We start from the raw sequence: 18729 nt of genomic DNA, 5'->3' as shown, positions 1-18729 counted from the left end.
AGATGAACGGGACATATTGATTCGTGATTTTCTAGGAAACCCTTCATCCGATCCACTTCACATTTGGCAAGCTCCGGACCCAGGGAAGTGCAGTGTCAAGTGTGTGTGAAGCGGTTCTCGAAAGTTATACCGGCCTCTTCTAAACAGGCACGTTTTGAACTGCACTAGTATTACTACCTTATAAAGTTGCTGTGGCTAACATGTTAGCATACTCAGGGTGTTTTCACACTGAATTTGAAACCCATTTTTAGAGGCAGCACGGTCACATATAAAGTCATTGAAAAGATGGGAGTTGACACAAACGGAGGTCAAGACAGATCCACATGAGCAACTTGAACAACAAGCTACAGCTGACGTCTTTAACGTCAATACATCGAAGTTACACCGGTCTGACCGGTCTTGCATGCATACACACAAACAGAAGTACCTGTATTAGCGTGATCGTCAGAGCTGGTTTCCACCGTAGTGTAGTGCTCTAATTTGGCATCGAGTTCCAGCTCCAACTGATGCAAATGTTGCTCCTTTAGAGCTCTTTCCACATCTTCGGTAAACTGGATTTGCTCAGCCAGACACAGAATCTAAACCAAAAATAAGAAAGTTCAGAAAGTTCAGTGTAATTAAGATGTTTTTTTCACATCCTGGGTCACAAATTACTGACATGCAGTTTGTGGTCTTGGATCTCAACTTCAACTAAGTATTGTGGGTTGTGTAAAAAGTGTGTGTGTACCTGTGATGGGTAGCAGGAGGGGTCCACTGCTCCTTTCTTCCCTGCAGATATACATTCAAACAGCAGGTGCTTCAGAGTCTCCTTCATTTCCACAGACAGCTCACTTAGCCACACCTAGAAAGACGGACAACAGTTCACACAGAGCTACAAATATAAACAGCGCACTGTACATACGAAGCTGGAAAGTGTCTCATCAGTTATACTCTACATCCAACACTGAACATATAGCACATACATTCATACAAACCTCTGCCAAACAAACTTACCTCCACGAGGCTGGAGATGCGTATGAGGTTTCTGAGTGGGACTGTTTCTCCTTCCAAAGAGCACATGGCAACAATGTGCTGGCACTGCTCATCAAACACAACACTGTGGATGCCTAAATGGACAATACGCACGCAGATTATCGTCACTGTCCGACAGATTATGCCGTGATACAAGAGATACGAGGATGATGAGAGGAGAGCCGAGCAAAAGATAACTAAGTGGAGAAAGAAGAAAAAAGACAAGCGCACAGAACAGAACAGGGGATTCTGACCTGCAAAGAGTTTCCTGAGATGTGACTGGATGACAGTCGGGTTGGTTGCCTGACCAAGAATCTCTAACAGATCATCATCTCCTATGAAATAGAACCGTGGAAAGGCAGAGCGCTTCTCCTGCGACAACCACAAACAATTTTTTAAAAGTTACGATATTTACCACTCATATTCATACTGTACTGTATGTAGTCTTTGCGTACAATAATGCATGTGTGTGTGTGTGTGTGTGTGTGTGTGTGTGTACCTCCAGGAACTCATTGAGTGACTTCTGGCAGCGCTGCAGCTGGTCCAGTATGGTGACCAGAGAGTTCCTGATGCCAGCCCTTGAGCTCAGAGAAACAACTCTGTTGTCTCTCTGAATGTCTGACATTATGGACCTGTTACACAAATAGAGCCCGTGTTGTGTTACTGAATGTGGATAAAACACATTCCACCTGTAATACAAATTATATCTGTCCATCTATCCCAGAAAAAGACACACCATCCTACTGTTATACTGAATATTAAGCATACTAAACCTGACGGTTTGAACAGAAAATGAATAATAAATCAAAACAAAACAATGTGCTGTTGAGCAAAAAAACAATGTACAATCAGTATGGGATGTAGGAACAACAGTGGATATGGAATGACACAATGACTGAGGTTTAAATGCCAACTTTAAGCTTAAATGTGAGGTTGTTCCACATACAATGGATAGTGCTTCGTTATAGACGGGGAGTTTCTGGAAAAGGGAAATGTGCCTGCTATCACTAGGTCAAATTTAAAAGATCCACATTTGACCTACATCACTGTGGCTGACAAACAATTTACAATACAGAGAAACAGCTCTCTGGATGTGACACACACACACACACACACACACACACAGTACCTGAAGTCTTCATCAACACGTTTGAAGCGGGCCTCCTCCCGGGGCAATGCCCCTCGTCCAAAAATGGGCTCTAGATAAACCCAACGCCTCTGGATGGCATTCAGACTCAGCAGGTACTCGTCTAAGTCTGACAGACGAACCTCCCACAGACTGACCTGTACACACACAGACCAAAGATTTAACATCGGCTAGAGCTGCTTCATTACGGATTTGTAAACAACAAATAACTAAAAACGTGCAACAATACAAGACAAGTCATTGGATTGAGTGAACACATACTGTATCTTTAATAAACAGAAAGGCTGGGGAGATTTTAAAATAAAGCAGTAAAGATTCTAGAAGCATATTGGTAGATTTGTTTGACCTCACCTTGTCTTGGAAGCTGCGGTAGTAGGGCGAGTCTTTCAGAGACTGCAGCAGACAGCGGTTATCTCCCACCTGGACGGGCACAGAGTGGTGATGAAGCCAATGTTTGATAATTCTCAACTATTTGTTTCATGGTGCCAGAATATATGCATTTCCGTGCCTTCCAAGTCCGTCCACCAAGTGGTCGCTTTTAGTGACCTGTCTGAAATAATGATTATCAAAAGCAATTTATTTTTAAAAAAAGGGAAATTTAGAGAACAGCTGAAGGAGCCTTTCCTAAGAATTCAAGGTTCTCAAAAGCCTTGCTCTGCATGCAAACTACACTTCTGTCTCATTATTATGCTCAAAGTCCAGCGTTTTGGCTCACACCTTTAGGTAAAAGCACTAGAGACAACTTCATAAGAAACATGCAAGAGAGATTTCTTAAAAAGTACATACAGTGTGTGCTAACAACAGGGCAGCTAATTAAGTACTGTTCAAGAGAGGATTTCTTCAAAATGGGTTCAATAATTGCAGATTTAATTTAATATTCAGTGGTGTGCCGAAACTCCCAGCACCTAGATCTGAAAAGCACATCAGAGCTATTTGTGCTTGGCCTAATAAAATTATGAAAATATTGAGCCCTCACACTGTAACTGCTGCGTTAAACTGCTGAGCAAATATTTGAGTGCATCAAAGTTGACATTTAAATGTATCTTCCTCTGCCTGCATTAAACTTTACGGCATTCTGTCTTTAGTTAGCCAAGGCTCAATCAGTCTTACCATAAGTCTGCGTGACATCATGCAGTAAGTGTTTGTTTTGTGTTGATATACAGCGCCTGAGTCCACATCTGTTTGTTTCGGTGTGCTTGTGTGTCTACCTGGTTGACTATATCCTTCCAGTCCTTGATGAGGGTGAGAGTGCGCCGGCTGCTGTCGGTGTACTCCGTGAGGTTGAAGGTAGCTGCAGCTCCCCACAAATCCAGCTCCCTCAGTGCTTCTCTGATTGTCACCTCTGCCTGAGCACGACTGTTCAGGTCCTAAATACAAGAGCGTGCGCGCACACACAAATGTCATATACAGTTATCACATTTATCCTATAAGACCCACCTGTATTACTCCTCTGGACTTGTGGGCTTTTATTTTTGCATCGCCTGTGTGTCTTCTTTCGTAAAATATTCAAAAGCTGGAGGAAAATGTATGAAAATGTAGATGTGGCACACCTTGGCATGTACAATTATCCTTACCAAAATTGTTTAATTATACATATTGTTACAGAATATAATTACTGAATCCTTCTGATAAGAAATAAGAACACCACAATTATCAGTTCAATCATTCCTTCATGTCCAACACTACAGTAAACAAGTGCTTGCGTTGTAAAGTATATCAAAAGCAAAACCTCAGATTGAAACGAGAAGAAAAGGTTTGGCTGTCTATTAGGATTTGTTGAAAAAAAAAAAACACAAGAAATGCTAATATTTCATCTTCATGCCAAACTCTTAATTATATACTGTACGTGAATATGTCTGCAACCTACAGTATATGGTCATGAGCTTTTCCTTTACTACTAATACATCTGCAATTTCTTACTTGCTGCTGCCTCCTAGTGGCCCTGGTCACAAGTTGCGCTAATGTTTGTAACCATAAGGATTAATATGTTTTGATAAATCATAGCCGCATACTTAAAAAGACCAAACTAAATATGAGCAATTTCCAGAGGTGTGTGTCCCTACAGAAGTGTAGGCTTCCCCCCTGTATGTATTTGCATAAGTGTGTGCCCACATACCTTAAGCTCCAAAGCCTTTTCTATGATGGTGTTCGCCACACCGAGGAGGTCATTAAAGGTGAGTCTCTCTAAAGTTGTCCCTCTTGGAAGGCCAAGCAAACGGAACATGTCCAACCAATGGTCCTGGGACAGGTGCTCCCCACGCACATATTTCAGCACTGGCACCAGGTTCTAGACATATGTGAAAATAAAGGATGTGAGATCTTCAGTCATATCAAATCTTGTGTCAAAGATAAAACTTTAACCATTCATCTACAGTTTTTCCAACATGGATGCTTTCTTTTTTTTCTTCTTTGGTGTAGTTACAAACAGTATATATTCAGAACCGTGTCATTTGCTCTACATGCTATGGTCCCCAGAGGTTAAACCCTTTTGATCTTGATGATCGTGTAACCTTTCTTCTAGTGTCACACACACAAAGCTTCTACTTTCACAAAATGTATTGCATTAAGCGGATTGTCGTGTCATTTTCTGAACAAAAGTAGAAGCCTTCTGAATTTGGTGATTGCTCTCCCATTATGCTACACGGACTAATATTTTAACACCCTCGCAGGCTGAACAGCTGAATTGTCAGTAAATCATCCAAAACTCATTGTCGAGTGTAATAAACATTGTAGTCTAAGTCCTGCTCGAGGGTCTTGCTTAGGCTTTTGAGGCGCGTTCCTTCAAAACACATGAAGAATGATGATTATGTTATTCCCCCGACTGTACTACTGTCTACCTTGTATTTGTCCACTTCGCCTTGCAGCTTAACAGACATGGCAGTAGGCTGCTCCAGCTTCCTAAGTCTGTCCTGCCACGCAAACAGAAATTCCTCAAACGCATATGTCTTACTCCTGTAAAACAACAGAATCATACACATTAACACACAATTGAAAACAGAATAGTGACGCAAAAAGAAAAGAAAATCATGAAGATTGAGTTCCAGGTCTCAACCTAACCCCCTCCCTACCTGAATGTGATCCAGTCCTCTTGGGCCTTTTCCGTAAAGCCCTGTTGCCACTCCTCATACAGACCCCACATCTGGCTGTACTCCTCCATGTCTGTTTTTGTCTTTTCTGCCAGAGTGAAATCTGGAGAACTCAGGTCAAAATAGGCACAGTCCTCACTGAGGAGAGGAGAGAGAAGTCAAGCCTTCATTCAACAGTGCTGGCATTTGCAATTCAGGAGAGGCACTCATCATTAAGTTATGTGTAAGACACACACTTTATATTGATTTGATTGTGCTGAGACCTGACATCTTGTAGGAAGAATATGAAACTTCACAAGTAGGAGAAGTTCTAGTCTGGGGCTGCAGCTGCCTCTGGCTGTAGTGTAATTGGGAGGTGGCCGTGAATAAATATAGTATTTCTTCTCATTTCAGATTTGGTCTGCATCAGTATATAATACCGAGTAGCTTCAAATAGAAAAATAGATCTCTAGATAAACAGAGAGCAGTAAGCCCAAGGACATTAAAAATCTAAATCAAGATGCTCTTTCCTGTTGAGTCGCTAACTTTTACAGTGTATCTGAATCATTCGTTAGATTTATGGCTATAATCTCATCACATCAGATTTAGTAAAGCTACTAACAATCACACCAATATAAATTATTAATATTATTATTATTAGACGCTATTTTCTGGCCACAGCGTGTTCTAAAAAGATGAAGGCAATAAACATCCTTATCAGCTATCCTCAAAAAAAGTATAAATACAGCACATAAAAAATTTAAAAAACGTACAGCAGTTTACTGCGCACAAGCTCGAGCTCCTGGAACTCTTGCTGCTTGTCTCTGATGGTCTGGAGGCACGCAACAAGGGCAGCATGATCACCCGTCTCAAGCATCTCATCTTTAGGCTTCAGCTGGTCCCAGCGGGCCTTAAACCTGTCAAGGTCCGCCCTGTAGGCGTCGATACGACCAGCAGCATTGCTTCGCATCACTTCCACCTAAGGGAGGAACAGGGCAAGAGAAAGAAAGTAGCACACAGCCAGAGAAAGAAAGGACGGGGTGATTTTGGGGGTAAATGGGTAAAGGAGAGGAAAGGTAGAAGGGGAAAAGAAGAAGTCTCAAAAAGCTGCTGTTACAGAAAATCTTTGATAAGAATTTTTTCAGACATGATCCAACGTGTGTGTGTGTGTGTGTGTGTGTGTTTGTGAGTCACCTGATCTTTGATCATAAGCTGGTGGCTCTCCATGACAAGCTCCAGTTTGTCCCACTTGGCCCTCAGTGAGGACAGCGAGTCCAGGCCACCCCCAGCCACTGCTCTCAGCAAGCGGTTCTTCTCCTCAGCAGACTGGAACTGAGGTAGGATCTATACACATACACACAGTATACTATTAGTTGACTTTATTCTTTCATTTCTTTGACAGGTAGCAAAAGGATTTGACTGAATGAAGGAAATTAACTTTAGTTCTAAAATCCCCATGATTTGGCAGCATGACTCAGGAAGTATGAGAACTATTTGCACAGACCTAAAGCCTTAGTAATACCATTAAAGACGGTGGCTAGCCAGTGTTTTTGTCTTACTTCTGGTTTGCGGGTTAATATCTGGCTATATTTGCTACTGGCCGCGCCAATCTCCTCCATGCTCTCTGGTCGAGTGGACAAGGTCTCCGTTGCCTCTGAAACAAAACAGTCTATGGCCTGGGTGTGCCCTGCAAGCAAGAAGGAAGAGCGCATGCACAAAGGAAAGGAAACAGAAAAGGAAAGAGAAAGTAAGACAAAAGGAGATGACATTGGACCAAAAGAATGAAAAACTAAATTGAAACACACAAGCCCAGACAAAGAAATTGAAAAAGGGAAATATTTGACTTCTGATTGTTGGAAAGTACAGTGATAACTTCATATAACAATGCAATGTTAATGCTGTAAAAGAGTAAAAACAAAGTGGGGGAAAAGTGAAGAGACAATTGAGTTGTCTGTTTTTACCATATATGGACTTCCTGAGTGATAAGAGCAGAATGTCAAACAGTTTCTGGATCAGGTCATCGATGACAGCTTTCACTGGCTCACAGTTGACTGTAATACAGTCGACCTTCTCCTGGCTGACGGAGGAGGAAGAAAGGGATCAGTGTCTGTGACTCTATTGTTATGATGTCAATTTCCATATTTGTGAGGTCAAATAACGTGAAGTGAACCAAAGAAGATCCTGGTAGGGCAAATAAAATGCCAGCTACAACTACAAATGGTTAAAGAAGAACTCCGTGACATCTGAAAAAGCTGAATCATAGCAGAGTACCAAAAAAAACAACTTGTGTTTGTGTTTCCTGTTGAGAAGTTATAACTTAGTTATATTGTGTTAACATGTGTGAGCTATACCTGGGCAGACGCTCGGACTCCTTCCCTCTGGCCTTCAGGGCCTTGAAGTTTCTCTCCCAGTCTTGCACCGAGTTCAGATGCTTCTCCACTAACTTCTCGAAATCAACCTGACCCAGCACCACCCACTCCTACGACACACACACAATCACAGTGCAGTTCATGTTTCCAGATTTTAAATGTCTCGGCATCGAAGGTGACAAGCTACACGTCACAACAAGACATAAATGACTAAAGAAAAAACAGAACTAATGAAAAGGAGAGATAAAAAGAGAAGTCTGGGGTTGACTGAGGGCTTTTCCCTCCGGTTTAGATATGCATGGCTTCACACAGAGGGGAAACAATAATATGCTGCGCTCACTGTGACCATAGGTAATGTAAAGGTGAAAAATGCTGACGATGAAAATAACAGAGCTTCAGTATATGAATAGAGAAGTGTAAATAATCAAAGTAGCATTCTTTCAATGAAAACAGTACAGCAATGGCTTGTTTCAATGCTTACATGAGCAAAAGGTAAAAGAAGGTTCATTTTTTATTGATATCAAAATAATCTGTTGTTCAGGCACCTTGAACTTGTGTTGTATCGCCTGCAGACGGCTAAAGAGGTCCTCTGCCTTGCTGAATATGGTGAGGTACCCAGAAGCATTTCTGTCAATCATGACGCTGAAGATAAGCTCCTCCCCCTGGGCACTGACTCCTTTGAACTGGTTTGGGATCGAGATGAACCGCTTCATCTCCCTGAAGTAGCGTGCTCGCACTTCCTCAAACGGAGGACGGAACTGCAAACGGCCCTGCCTAATAACAAGTTAAGAGAAGAAAAGATTGAACCCACACTACTTCATGATGTTGTTGGAGGAGAGAAAAAGAAAGAGGCAGATAGACAGGAAGAGAAATGGTAATATGACCAAGAGTCAGAATTAAGAGGTGGGGGGGACAGAAAATCAGTGCCAGTGGTTCAAGATAAGGGCAAAACACAACATATGTGAGAGGGAGAGAAAAAGGTGACAACCCACACAAAAAGAGTTACATGGCAGAGATAAGAGAGAGGTGGAATGAGGAAATACTGACTTGAAAGTGAGGTCTATGTGTATTTCAGGCAGGTTCTTGTTCAGAGCTTCCAGCCCGGTCTGGTATTGGTGTTCAAGAGCCTTGTACAGCTGATGGTTCCAGTGCTGACGCCACGCCCGCATGTCATCAGACCTGAAGCCCTAAACACGCACACATACATGCATTCGTTTTCCAAGGAGGCAGGAGGAACATTTGTTGTACAGGCTGTGTACGTCCAAAGAAAAGCTTAGTAATGAGCACTAAAATAATTGTGTTCCATGCCTATTTACAATGACAATCGCAGGAAGCACAGAGCTCCCCCTTGGGGGTTTCTCCAAATGTTTATCGTCATGAATATACAAAATGATTTGTTCAGTAAAGCTATGGACGCCAGCGGCAAATACGCTTCTGACTGTCATCAATACCTGAGCCTCCAGAGTGGCAAAGCCAGTACGGAGGTCCTGAAGGCCATCCTTCCACCGCTGCTGATGTCTCAGCAGGTCCACACTCATCAGTGTCACCACCTGAGAAACACACCCAAATACAAACACACAGCAAGACGTTAGTGACTCAGCTCAGATCATGATTCCAAAACAAATCATTTGTGTTAATTGCCTATCGATTCAGTCATCTAGTAAAACAACTGAAGTAAAAAAAAAAACATAACAGCATGCTACAACCTTGTCAATGAAGTCAGTGTGCCATTTGCGTAACTTCCTGTTTTCGGTGGAGAGTCTCTCGGCGGCAGACTGCAGCTTGGCGATGTAAACTTCCAACTCTTTGGGGTTGTCCCAGGTGATCTGCAGTTTACCACCCGAGTCCTTTGACTGAGAACGAGGGTTCTTAGAAAGAAAAGCATAAAGATCATACTCCAGTCCAAAATATGAACTTCGGGTAGAATTTATAGGTGACTAGCAGGTTTCTTGGTAAACTATGTAAGACATTTGAGAAAGTTCCTTTACTTTTTCATGCATATAATTATAACGAGGCACTCCCAAGTTTCACAACATTCGATTTTTATAAAAAATAAAAATAATTATTCCAACATTAAATATCTAAAGCAAAGCCAAAAAAAAACCTGATAATTTCCCGCTGTGTACCTTGATGACCTGTTCAAAGGCCAGGGCAAGACTAAGCATCATAGGTCTCTGAGAGGGAACCATCTGCTGGTCTATGGTGTTGTAGAAATGGGCCACCTGCAACGCAGGAACACTTTGTTACAATATGAGCTTGAGACAAGCTAAAAACAGAAGTAATGAGACAGAAACAAACACATTAATGAGGAAAGAAAATGTGCTCGTGTGCGTCTCGACCTCCACTCTCACCTGCTTTAGGACAATGGCTTGTCTGTAGAATTTGTCTGCAGTATTAGAGGCCTGTTGTATCTTGGCTGGGATGGGAAAGCCCAGGGCAGAGAGCTGCCTGACCTCCCGGAGCAGGCTCACCAGCCTGTCTGAATACTGGATCTTTAGCCTGCCGTCCACATGGTCCAGGTCCATCACACGGTTACTAGCCTGGAGACTATATACAGTGGGAGAGAATTACAATTAGATCCACTCAAACCAGCACCCATTCCAACAGAACTGCCCTTGATCAATGAAAAGGATTATTGAGGAAATGCATATATGTTGCTGTCTAAGAAACCCTGACACATAAATTGACCCGAATGCTTTTAGTGGCTATTAAGATGAAACTCATAGTTGCTCAGAACTTTCCCTTGGAGGTCTTGTTAGTTGATGTCACAGTGTGCAACATTTCTCACCTGATCCCTGACTTTGGGTCAGCCAGTCCCGACAGTATGTCTCTTGACCAGTCCTCGAACTGTTCCTGTTCATACGCCCTCAGAACTTCTAGCAGGTCATCACAGAAATGCAGGAACCCCTTGAACCCAGACAGGTCTGAGAGCAGTGCTTCAGCTATGCGAACAGAGTCCTCAATCTAGCGTAAGAATGCAAGCACAGGGATAAAGAAGAGAAGGGAATCAGAACACACTGTTCTTTTCATCGTCATAGGAATTATTTGGATTTGTAACATCAGCAAAAGGCTGTTGGTGTATTTTTCATATGATCACCTATCTGTCTAATTATCTGACGAAAGCTCATCCTCTGACAAATGGAAATCAATGCTGGTCAGTCACATACGGCACATGTGAGCATGTGCACATGCAGAGACACACACACACTCAGTTACCTTGTGTATGAGCTGTTGGACCCAGACAATTCTGTTGACCACCTCAGGCAGGTTCCTGCCAATGAGTGGGCCAGACTTGTCTCCGGGGCCTCCGTGGCATCGACTCTCAAAGTCACTCTTCAGGCCTGAGAACATTTTAAAAAGTAGAGAGGGGTCAAAGATGAGGTACAACTAAGTGTCACCACTGACATCATGCGCATCATTTTGACATCTAGCATTCAGTCAGTTATGACTCTGAGAAGGAAAGTGATTTTTGACTCAAACTGCTACAATTGGGCGCTAAGGGTTTTAAAGTGCCTTAACTGCCTCCATGAGCTGTCTGTCATAGCCACTGACTTCCTGTTGTTTTTAGAAGACCAGCATGCACTTTGATACACCATGTGTAGACACAATAACCCACTGTAACAATAACCCACTGTCACAATAACCCACTGTCACGCTATCTCTGACACAGATACGTGCTGTGGGGAAGAACTGTGTACCCTTGTTGTAGTCCAGGAGTCTGGCCAGCAGGGTCTCTCTCTCTGACTGCAGCTGCTTGTTGATGGCGGGACGTCTGATTAACTCCTTATGCTTTTGGAACACCTGCAACAGCTAGACAACAAACACACACGCACAGGCACTTACGGTAAGTTCCCACATCAACACACACACACACACGCATAACAACCTGAGCTGACGTAGTTGGTGTTTCACTACCTGTTGTGGGTTGTCCTGTACATCAGCAATGTAGCTCTTTAGTCTGCCGGCTACCACCTGCTCTGACGGAGCCATTTGGCGCTCAAACTGAGCCACTGCTGCTCTCCAGAGAGGCTACAAGAAAAACACACAACAAAGAGTCATACTCTAAGTTAATTAAAGAGGGATGTTTCATCCTTGCCTAAATAGATTGTGTAGAAGATGCAACTTAAAATAACCATCATTTCTTTTCTATGTTTACAGGCGCAAGACAAGTGCTTATACTACAGTATCAAAGTCATTGCAGGATGAGGTGGCTGTAGCTGGAAAGTGTGAGCATGATTGGAGAATCCCTCAGTTACAGTAATCTGTTCAAAGTGACATCAAGCAGCCACGCATGAAGAACCTGTACCATACCGTGCCTGCATGGTGGCACCGAACTTATCAAAATACCGGCATGAGGACGGCTCAACGAGGTCACTCAGAAGTCTCACAAACAGTACATATGCACACACTCACCGATTCCTACCACTAACCTCAGTGTACGGGTTGTAATGCAGAGGGTTGAGTCCAGAGAAAGGTTGAAACACACGATCCGGAGTCAGAGCCTGCTGCTTCCCTCCCGGTAGCAGACGCAGCACTTTCTCATGAACCATTCGGAGAGTCACCACCTGGTAGACGTAAACAGGGAACGTGTTTTCACATGTTATCTATGTCAACAGTTTTATTTATGCGTTTGGTTGTAGGTCAACAGCATCAATCTGTAACTGACTTATCCGACTGTGGCTCTAATTCTAAGATGCTGTACATATGGGAATGGGAGACGATTCCTAAAACATAGTTTAGCGCGTCTATAAGCGTGCTAAACTGACAAACGCCAATGTCAGACCTTCAATGGAAATGCTAACAGGAAAAATATTTCATAATTCCCACATTTGTCCCACAAAATCTGTACATATGAACATAGAATGAATGTCCAACGCGGGTAGGCTGCTTTCTGGATCAATAAGGTGTCTAACTAGTGTCTTTGTCAATACATGTATGGCTGCTATTTTCCCTTCCTTGTTCTGCTTTCAAAAATAAACATTCAGTGGAAATTCCATTGAAATGTGACGTCTGCTCTTTTGCAAACAAGCAGAAACTAATAGAGGACGAAGAGGATACTTGCGTAGATAATTTAAACAGAATGTGATGCAACCAGTGCACCACAATGTCATGTGAAAAGGAGAAATATGCAGTGTTAAGCATTGTGTATTCTACAGAAAGTGGTTCCTTGACTCCTGATTAAAACCATATCTTACCTCATCCAATCGTTTTGCAAGGCAATGAAGGGTTTGCGGGCAGTGCTTGTTTCCCTTCCAGGGGTGTGGAGCATGTCTCTTCCACACCTGAGGGAAAAAAAGGAAATTAAATGTGTTTTCAGCGTTTGGATTTTCAGTCAAATTTTGGGTTTATATGCATTAGAGTAAACGGTAAAAGTTGAGATTTTTGGAACTGTTTTGTGCATACTTATTTCCTATTTTGATCTCTTCCATACCTGTCCAGTGAGATGCTCACAGGCAACAACCCACTGCTCACAGATGGCAACGCCCGTTCTCATGTTCTCCCTCACGGATACAAATGGCTCCTCAAAGATTTGAAGGCCGCTCAGCTTCCTCTGCACATATCTTCCCAGGGCTCCACCTTGTACACAAACAAAACACAAAAAAAAGAAAAGAAGACAACATTGCCACATACAGAAGCCCAAACACAGGAAAAGTACACAAGCACACCAGGACTACCAAACCACTTTTCACATTTTACTTGAAGGCAACGCAATGTTTCTTATGTAGGGTGTCCAGGCACAGAGTCAACATTGTTAGTAAATGATTGCATCTCAAGCATTTCAACATTTAATTATTGGCATGCCATATTCTGGTCCTGCTTTGAGACCGCCGAGTGTCCATCAGGCAGTTTTTTTCCGAGCAGAAAGCGCTGACAGGGCGCAGATTTTCAAAAAGAAGCCCTCAGAGTGCTCTGAAAAAGAGCTGCTGGGTGGAGCGCTTTCTCTCTAGGCGGCCGCATCCGCTCTCTACTCATTGGAACAACTGAAATTGGACGCTGGCGCTCAGGGAAACTTTAGATAACTGTTAATTTTTCAATGGACTTGGGAGGGCTTTGGCTTCATATAATATGCGTCGCGGACTTGTTTTATTTATTTATTATACTATATTGATCCCGGAAGGGGAAATTTGTCTCTGCATTTGACCCATCCCTGTATATAGGGCGCAGTGGGCTACTGCATACTGAGGAGTTTGTAAGAAAATAAAGTCAGTTTCAGTAATCAAGAGATGTGCATTTCACCAACAACCACAGTCGCTAAATGATCTTTGTGCCACAGAAGTCTTGACGCACAATGTAACTCAAAAACAACATCAGCAAATATTTGTTCTCATTTCCTGGTTTTGGTCTGTGAACGTGTGAGAGAGTCCCACCGATGACGTCCATGAGTCGGACCATGCGTGTTTCTGGATAAGGCTCAAAATCAGTCTGCCGCCACATGTCATCCAGAGTGTCTCTGCTCTGTTCCACCAGATCCATAACATCCGGCATAGACAAGGCATCAAGACCGCCATACTCCTGGTGGACACACACATAGTTAGTTCCCCATTAGTTCACTGCAATTTGAAAATATCAGCTACGAAAACAATTGTTAAACAGCGTTCAAAACAGTATGTGAGATAATGTAAATGTTGAGAATCAAAGTTAAGGCATAAAATAACAAAGTGTACCAAGATGTAATGGCTTTCTTTTAATTACTAACTTATCTGTGGAATCATTGCTTAGTACAGATACAGATTATATCTTCATCTTATAATTCATTTAGCAACCACTTTGTATACATAGAAATAATATGTAGTGAATGTAATGTAGCCACTCCTCCTGATACATAAATGTTTGCATGCATACCTTTCGTATGAGTTTAAATTCCTCAGAGAAATAAGTAGCCCTTTCTCTCACACTGTTCTTCTCCGCAGACTCAGCGAGATCGTCCCAGTACTGGAACTCATCACTGGGAGTCAGGATGCCTGAAAGATTGGAAAAGAAATATGAGTACATCGTTTGAAAATCCGAATGTATCTTTGTTGTTGTCAGATTCAGTTAGGAGTTGTTGTTTTTGTTTCTTTACTAGACAGCCTCCTTTAAAACGTGAACAAATGCAGCCACTACACCACCGTGCAGCCCTATTTCACAAAATCACATGCTTAATGTTAAGTCCCTCCAAAATGCAATTGTTTGTAAAAAAAAATAATAAAAAAAAATATATATATATGCAGCTTCTATGATCATTCTATATGCACCACAACCCAGACCTGTGTACTTGTTTCTGCAGAAATATATTCATGCCTACCGAGAACATCTTCCTCTGTGCGGCCCCTCTTGGCAGAGGGCTGTGCTCCAGACTGGCGGACCACTGAGCCCAGGCCAAGCTCCAGCTCACTCAGCAGGCCGGCCAGCTTCGGGTCCAATGCTGAACTCCAGCGCTCATCCTAGAGCGAGAGAGAGAGAGAGAGAGAGAGAGAGAGAGAGAGAGAGAGAGAGAGAGAGAGAGAGAGAGAGAGAGAGAGAGAGAGAGAGGTGAGAGAGGTGAGAGAGAGGGGGGGGGGAGATAGACACTTATATAGTCTTGTTTTGTTATTAATCTCTTAATCAAAAGCTTCAGGGGGAAACACTTGAAAAGTATTCATGTACATTATAGTGGTGTAGTAATATCTATTTACAATAATGTGTTTGAAACTATCTCAAGTTTTTCTTTCTTTTCAATTCTAATAGTCAGGGAGCGCGCTTATTTCTCAAAATAAGAATATAGAAAATATTTTTACTAATTCCAACTTGAAATGTGTTCAGAAATTGTACATCCTCCTACAGTTTCGTTGGCTGTGTGGTCCAACAGTATCTTCCACTGTGTTTTTTGTTACTACCAAAGCCTCCATCTTTCAAAAAGCCTCTGTGGAATTCTTTAATACACAGAGACTGGCTTACCTTCAGCAGTACAGGCGCAAAGACTTGTCTTAAAGCCTGGTAGAGGGTGTTGATGGGAGACTCCAGCATCGACGACACAAGGAGGCTCTGGTGAAGGTTGTCTTCTGTAATCACTGTGGGATGCAGCTTGAAGAACACCAACACCTTCTCTTTGCTGTCCCCTGATGCTCCAGTCTGACAAAGGAAGATGAAATATTTAAAAAAGGATCATTGTCAAGCCAATTGTTGTTATGTGTTACATGACCTGCACATGTACATGTACATACTACCAGGCGTTTAGTTTGACACATACAGTGAAAAAAGGGGGGTTTTGATCAAATTCTTTCACATGGATAGTTTAATACACTCTAGGACATTCTTATTGTAATGCTTTTAACATTTGTTACCTTATTTGACAAGTGAAGCACGCTGTCATGTCTGCAGACGGACAGGACAAATTCATTTCCATCGTCCAAGAAGTTATTGAGCTCTGGGCTGTCAAGCAGAGACGGAGAAGCCTTTATCCCATAGAAGTTTCCACTGGTGGTCAGGATGAACTGTTTGCGAGCATCATCTGAACCGTGGGGCATCTTTCAGCTGCAATGATGTACTGATGCTCAGAAAGCTGTACAAAAAAATAAAACTGTAAATTACCACATTTTGGGAGGGATATATGGCTGCTATTGTGTAAAACAGAGACTCGTACAAATCATTTTTTGACGTCTCGTGGTTATTACTGTAGATTTAATAAATGTGCCATTTTAGGACCAGGCTAATTACTGCATCAGGAGACAAACTGGGGCCATACCAAGCAAGCCTGACTTCAGTTTACGTTGATTCTTGTGTTGGTTACGCCGACCCAGAAATAAAGAAATCGTATTAAGACTCCGTCAAACCACATACTCATCCAACTTTTCCGGTTCACTGTCTTTGCAACTAACGAACCTAGTGAAGTGATGTGTTAGAGCAGCGCTAACCACTGCTGGTATCGCTGCTAAACTGTTAGCTAACTATACTATCTTAAATGTGCTAACGTTAATCTTAGCTTATGAAGCCAGCATGCGTCCAGACAGTCTTCTGCCTCTTTTAGCGTTACATGAGAAGGACTAAAATAGTGTTTACAAAGTTATGCTGCAGCATTAGCCATAACTAAGCTTTGGCAAATGACACCAGCAACTTGCTAACGTTAGCTCGCCACGTCTAAAATAAAGTTAAGCACTTTATCTTACGCTAGCTGGCTTGACGTCAGCACGCTAGCCAACTAACGTTAACGTTAATCAAAACCTTGGTTGCATACCGTTTTTTTCACCAAATGTTCCACTCTCGGAGCATTTTTGGGAACTCAAATCATGGATGAGAGCTTTAGCAATCCGTTACTAGCGCCTGTGTGTAGCCAGGATTATGCTTGCGTGGTTACCAGGCAACTACGATCACTTGTACCACATGACACAGCGGAACCTATAAGAAGGACTAGAAACTTACGCAGTGTACTTACGCCATTTGCTTAGGATAGCTGCTCAGACAGGCAGTTTCAGCCGTGGTTAATTAAGCTAGACAATTTTTTTCCTCATATAGGTCTAGTTTAAGAAGCACAAGGTTTATATTTTATAATTTATTATGTAAAATTTGACCATGTATGTCATTTGTGGTTTTAACAAAGACAAAACAACAATACATTTGCATTCATTCAACAACAACAGCTAAGGTCATGACAGTTGCTCATGGTATGTGTTACAAATGTATGTAACAAACATATGAAATATTTTTGAAAAAGTGTGTTGGTAGAATATCCAAGCAGCAGGAGGATGACTTCAGATGTTGTATAATGTCTTCTAGGCTTCTACGGTCGATTGAATGAAATTGTGTCATGATATTTGAATGGATGTTATTCAGATACCCTCTCATTCAATACAAAAAGCTTTATCAGCTATGGTTAGCACATGTTACTGGACAACAACCACAAACATGCCACCCCTACACCCTACAAAGTTTATGTCGGTGTCTTTTGATAAGGTAAGTGGCAAGTGAGAAGGGGGCTCTACTTTCTGGGTACTTTTTGTCAAATATTTCAGGGATACACGTGGAAAATCCCACTTATTCCTTGTATCTTCCCTAAATTCTTCTTCTAAATTAAGGACTGACAGTTTTCCTGTAATCAGCATTTCCACTCCAATGGGGTAAACCTTTTCAAAATGGAGTTACGGGGAAAGACTCACAAAACCAAAGGTAATGTTTTCTAACCTCTTTTCACAAGGTCAATTAAGACTGTAAGTGGGTAAAAAACACTTTATTATGTAAATCTTTATTCCTAAAATGTCAAAGTAGATATTGAATTAGATTAGAATATAAGTTAATACATTAGAGACTGTCCATTTTGTATACTCACTTCAATTAGCTGGGAACCTTGCAAATTATGAACATATTGAATGGTGATTAAAAGGAATTGAATGGCTCATGAAAAGGGACAGTACATGTTTTAATATTTGTCATTAAAACAAAGTACCATAACAAAGCGATTGAAAAACAGTAGTGAAAAGATGTTCTACCGATGTCACAGAAGAACAAAGAACAAACTTGAATATGAAACACTTTGTGGTTAGCTGCAGATGTTTTCCGGGCAGACCAGCTGTGGGAGTGTACTGTATATTTAGAGAAGCACACCACCTGTATCCAAGAAACAGCATTGAATAGGCATCTGAGATATTGTGTGACATTTTCACAACAAATTGGAAGATGACAGATTAGAGATAAAGGCTGTGATGGAAAAAACTACACACAATGCAATCACACATTTTCTTACAATCTTAAATTTGGCATCATACTGCTGTATTTCACACAAGAAAGTTATTCTTAGTGCCCTAAGTGGTTACATTTACAGCCCAAAAAAGGATGAATATTTATTGATTTGTCACCCTGAAACAGATTAGATGACATGCTTATTGTTGCATTGACTCTCTGCTTTCACAATATTAAATAATTGTATTACGTACCCAGTCTCTTAAACACTGTTTTTTCTCAGTAAAAAAACGTTGTCTCCACTTCTCTAATGTCATGCCCAAAGTAAAATTGTGTAATAATGATACACCGTGTGATTAAACTAAGGGAAACTGTTCTCTAGTTCCCTCTTTCCTCTCACTGAGAGTTACTCAGTTCGGTCAATTGCGCCATATTCCGAAACACATCATTTAAAAAACAAACAAACATATAGCAGCAGAATATTATGGATGTGGCAGTGCTGCTT

General features: G+C 41.8%; 1 protein-coding gene across 1 annotated transcript in view; it reads right to left on the bottom strand.

The window, feature by feature from the left end:
• The window catches only part of dync2h1 (dynein cytoplasmic 2 heavy chain 1), a gene marked incomplete at its 5' end in the record, with an annotated part of 75376 nt that extends 59298 nt beyond the window's left edge, over positions 1-16078 (bottom strand). Inside the window, 34 exon segments of the mRNA XM_079271574.1 lie at positions 428-578; positions 728-841; positions 994-1106; positions 1266-1383; positions 1511-1643; positions 2141-2295; positions 2510-2578; positions 3367-3525; positions 4275-4445; positions 4996-5110; positions 5227-5382; positions 5997-6202; positions 6418-6567; positions 6783-6910; positions 7185-7300; positions 7575-7702; positions 8138-8362; positions 8636-8779; positions 9044-9142; positions 9299-9460; positions 9719-9814; positions 9944-10139; positions 10381-10556; positions 10809-10933; positions 11291-11402; positions 11508-11621; positions 12023-12157; positions 12788-12874; positions 13024-13169; positions 13961-14105; positions 14436-14554; positions 14878-15016; positions 15510-15683; positions 15896-16078. Coding sequence (XP_079127700.1) covers positions 428-578; positions 728-841; positions 994-1106; positions 1266-1383; positions 1511-1643; positions 2141-2295; positions 2510-2578; positions 3367-3525; positions 4275-4445; positions 4996-5110; positions 5227-5382; positions 5997-6202; positions 6418-6567; positions 6783-6910; positions 7185-7300; positions 7575-7702; positions 8138-8362; positions 8636-8779; positions 9044-9142; positions 9299-9460; positions 9719-9814; positions 9944-10139; positions 10381-10556; positions 10809-10933; positions 11291-11402; positions 11508-11621; positions 12023-12157; positions 12788-12874; positions 13024-13169; positions 13961-14105; positions 14436-14554; positions 14878-15016; positions 15510-15683; positions 15896-16078 — 4759 coding nt within the window.
• Between the last annotated feature and the right edge of the window lie 2651 nt (positions 16079-18729).

This window comes from Melanostigma gelatinosum (genome assembly GCF_949748355.1).
Source record: "Melanostigma gelatinosum genome assembly, chromosome: 7".
NCBI lineage: Eukaryota > Metazoa > Chordata > Actinopteri > Perciformes > Zoarcidae > Melanostigma > Melanostigma gelatinosum.
The sequence above is the reverse complement of the archived record's forward strand: the minus strand, read 5'-3'. Positions and strand labels throughout refer to the sequence as shown.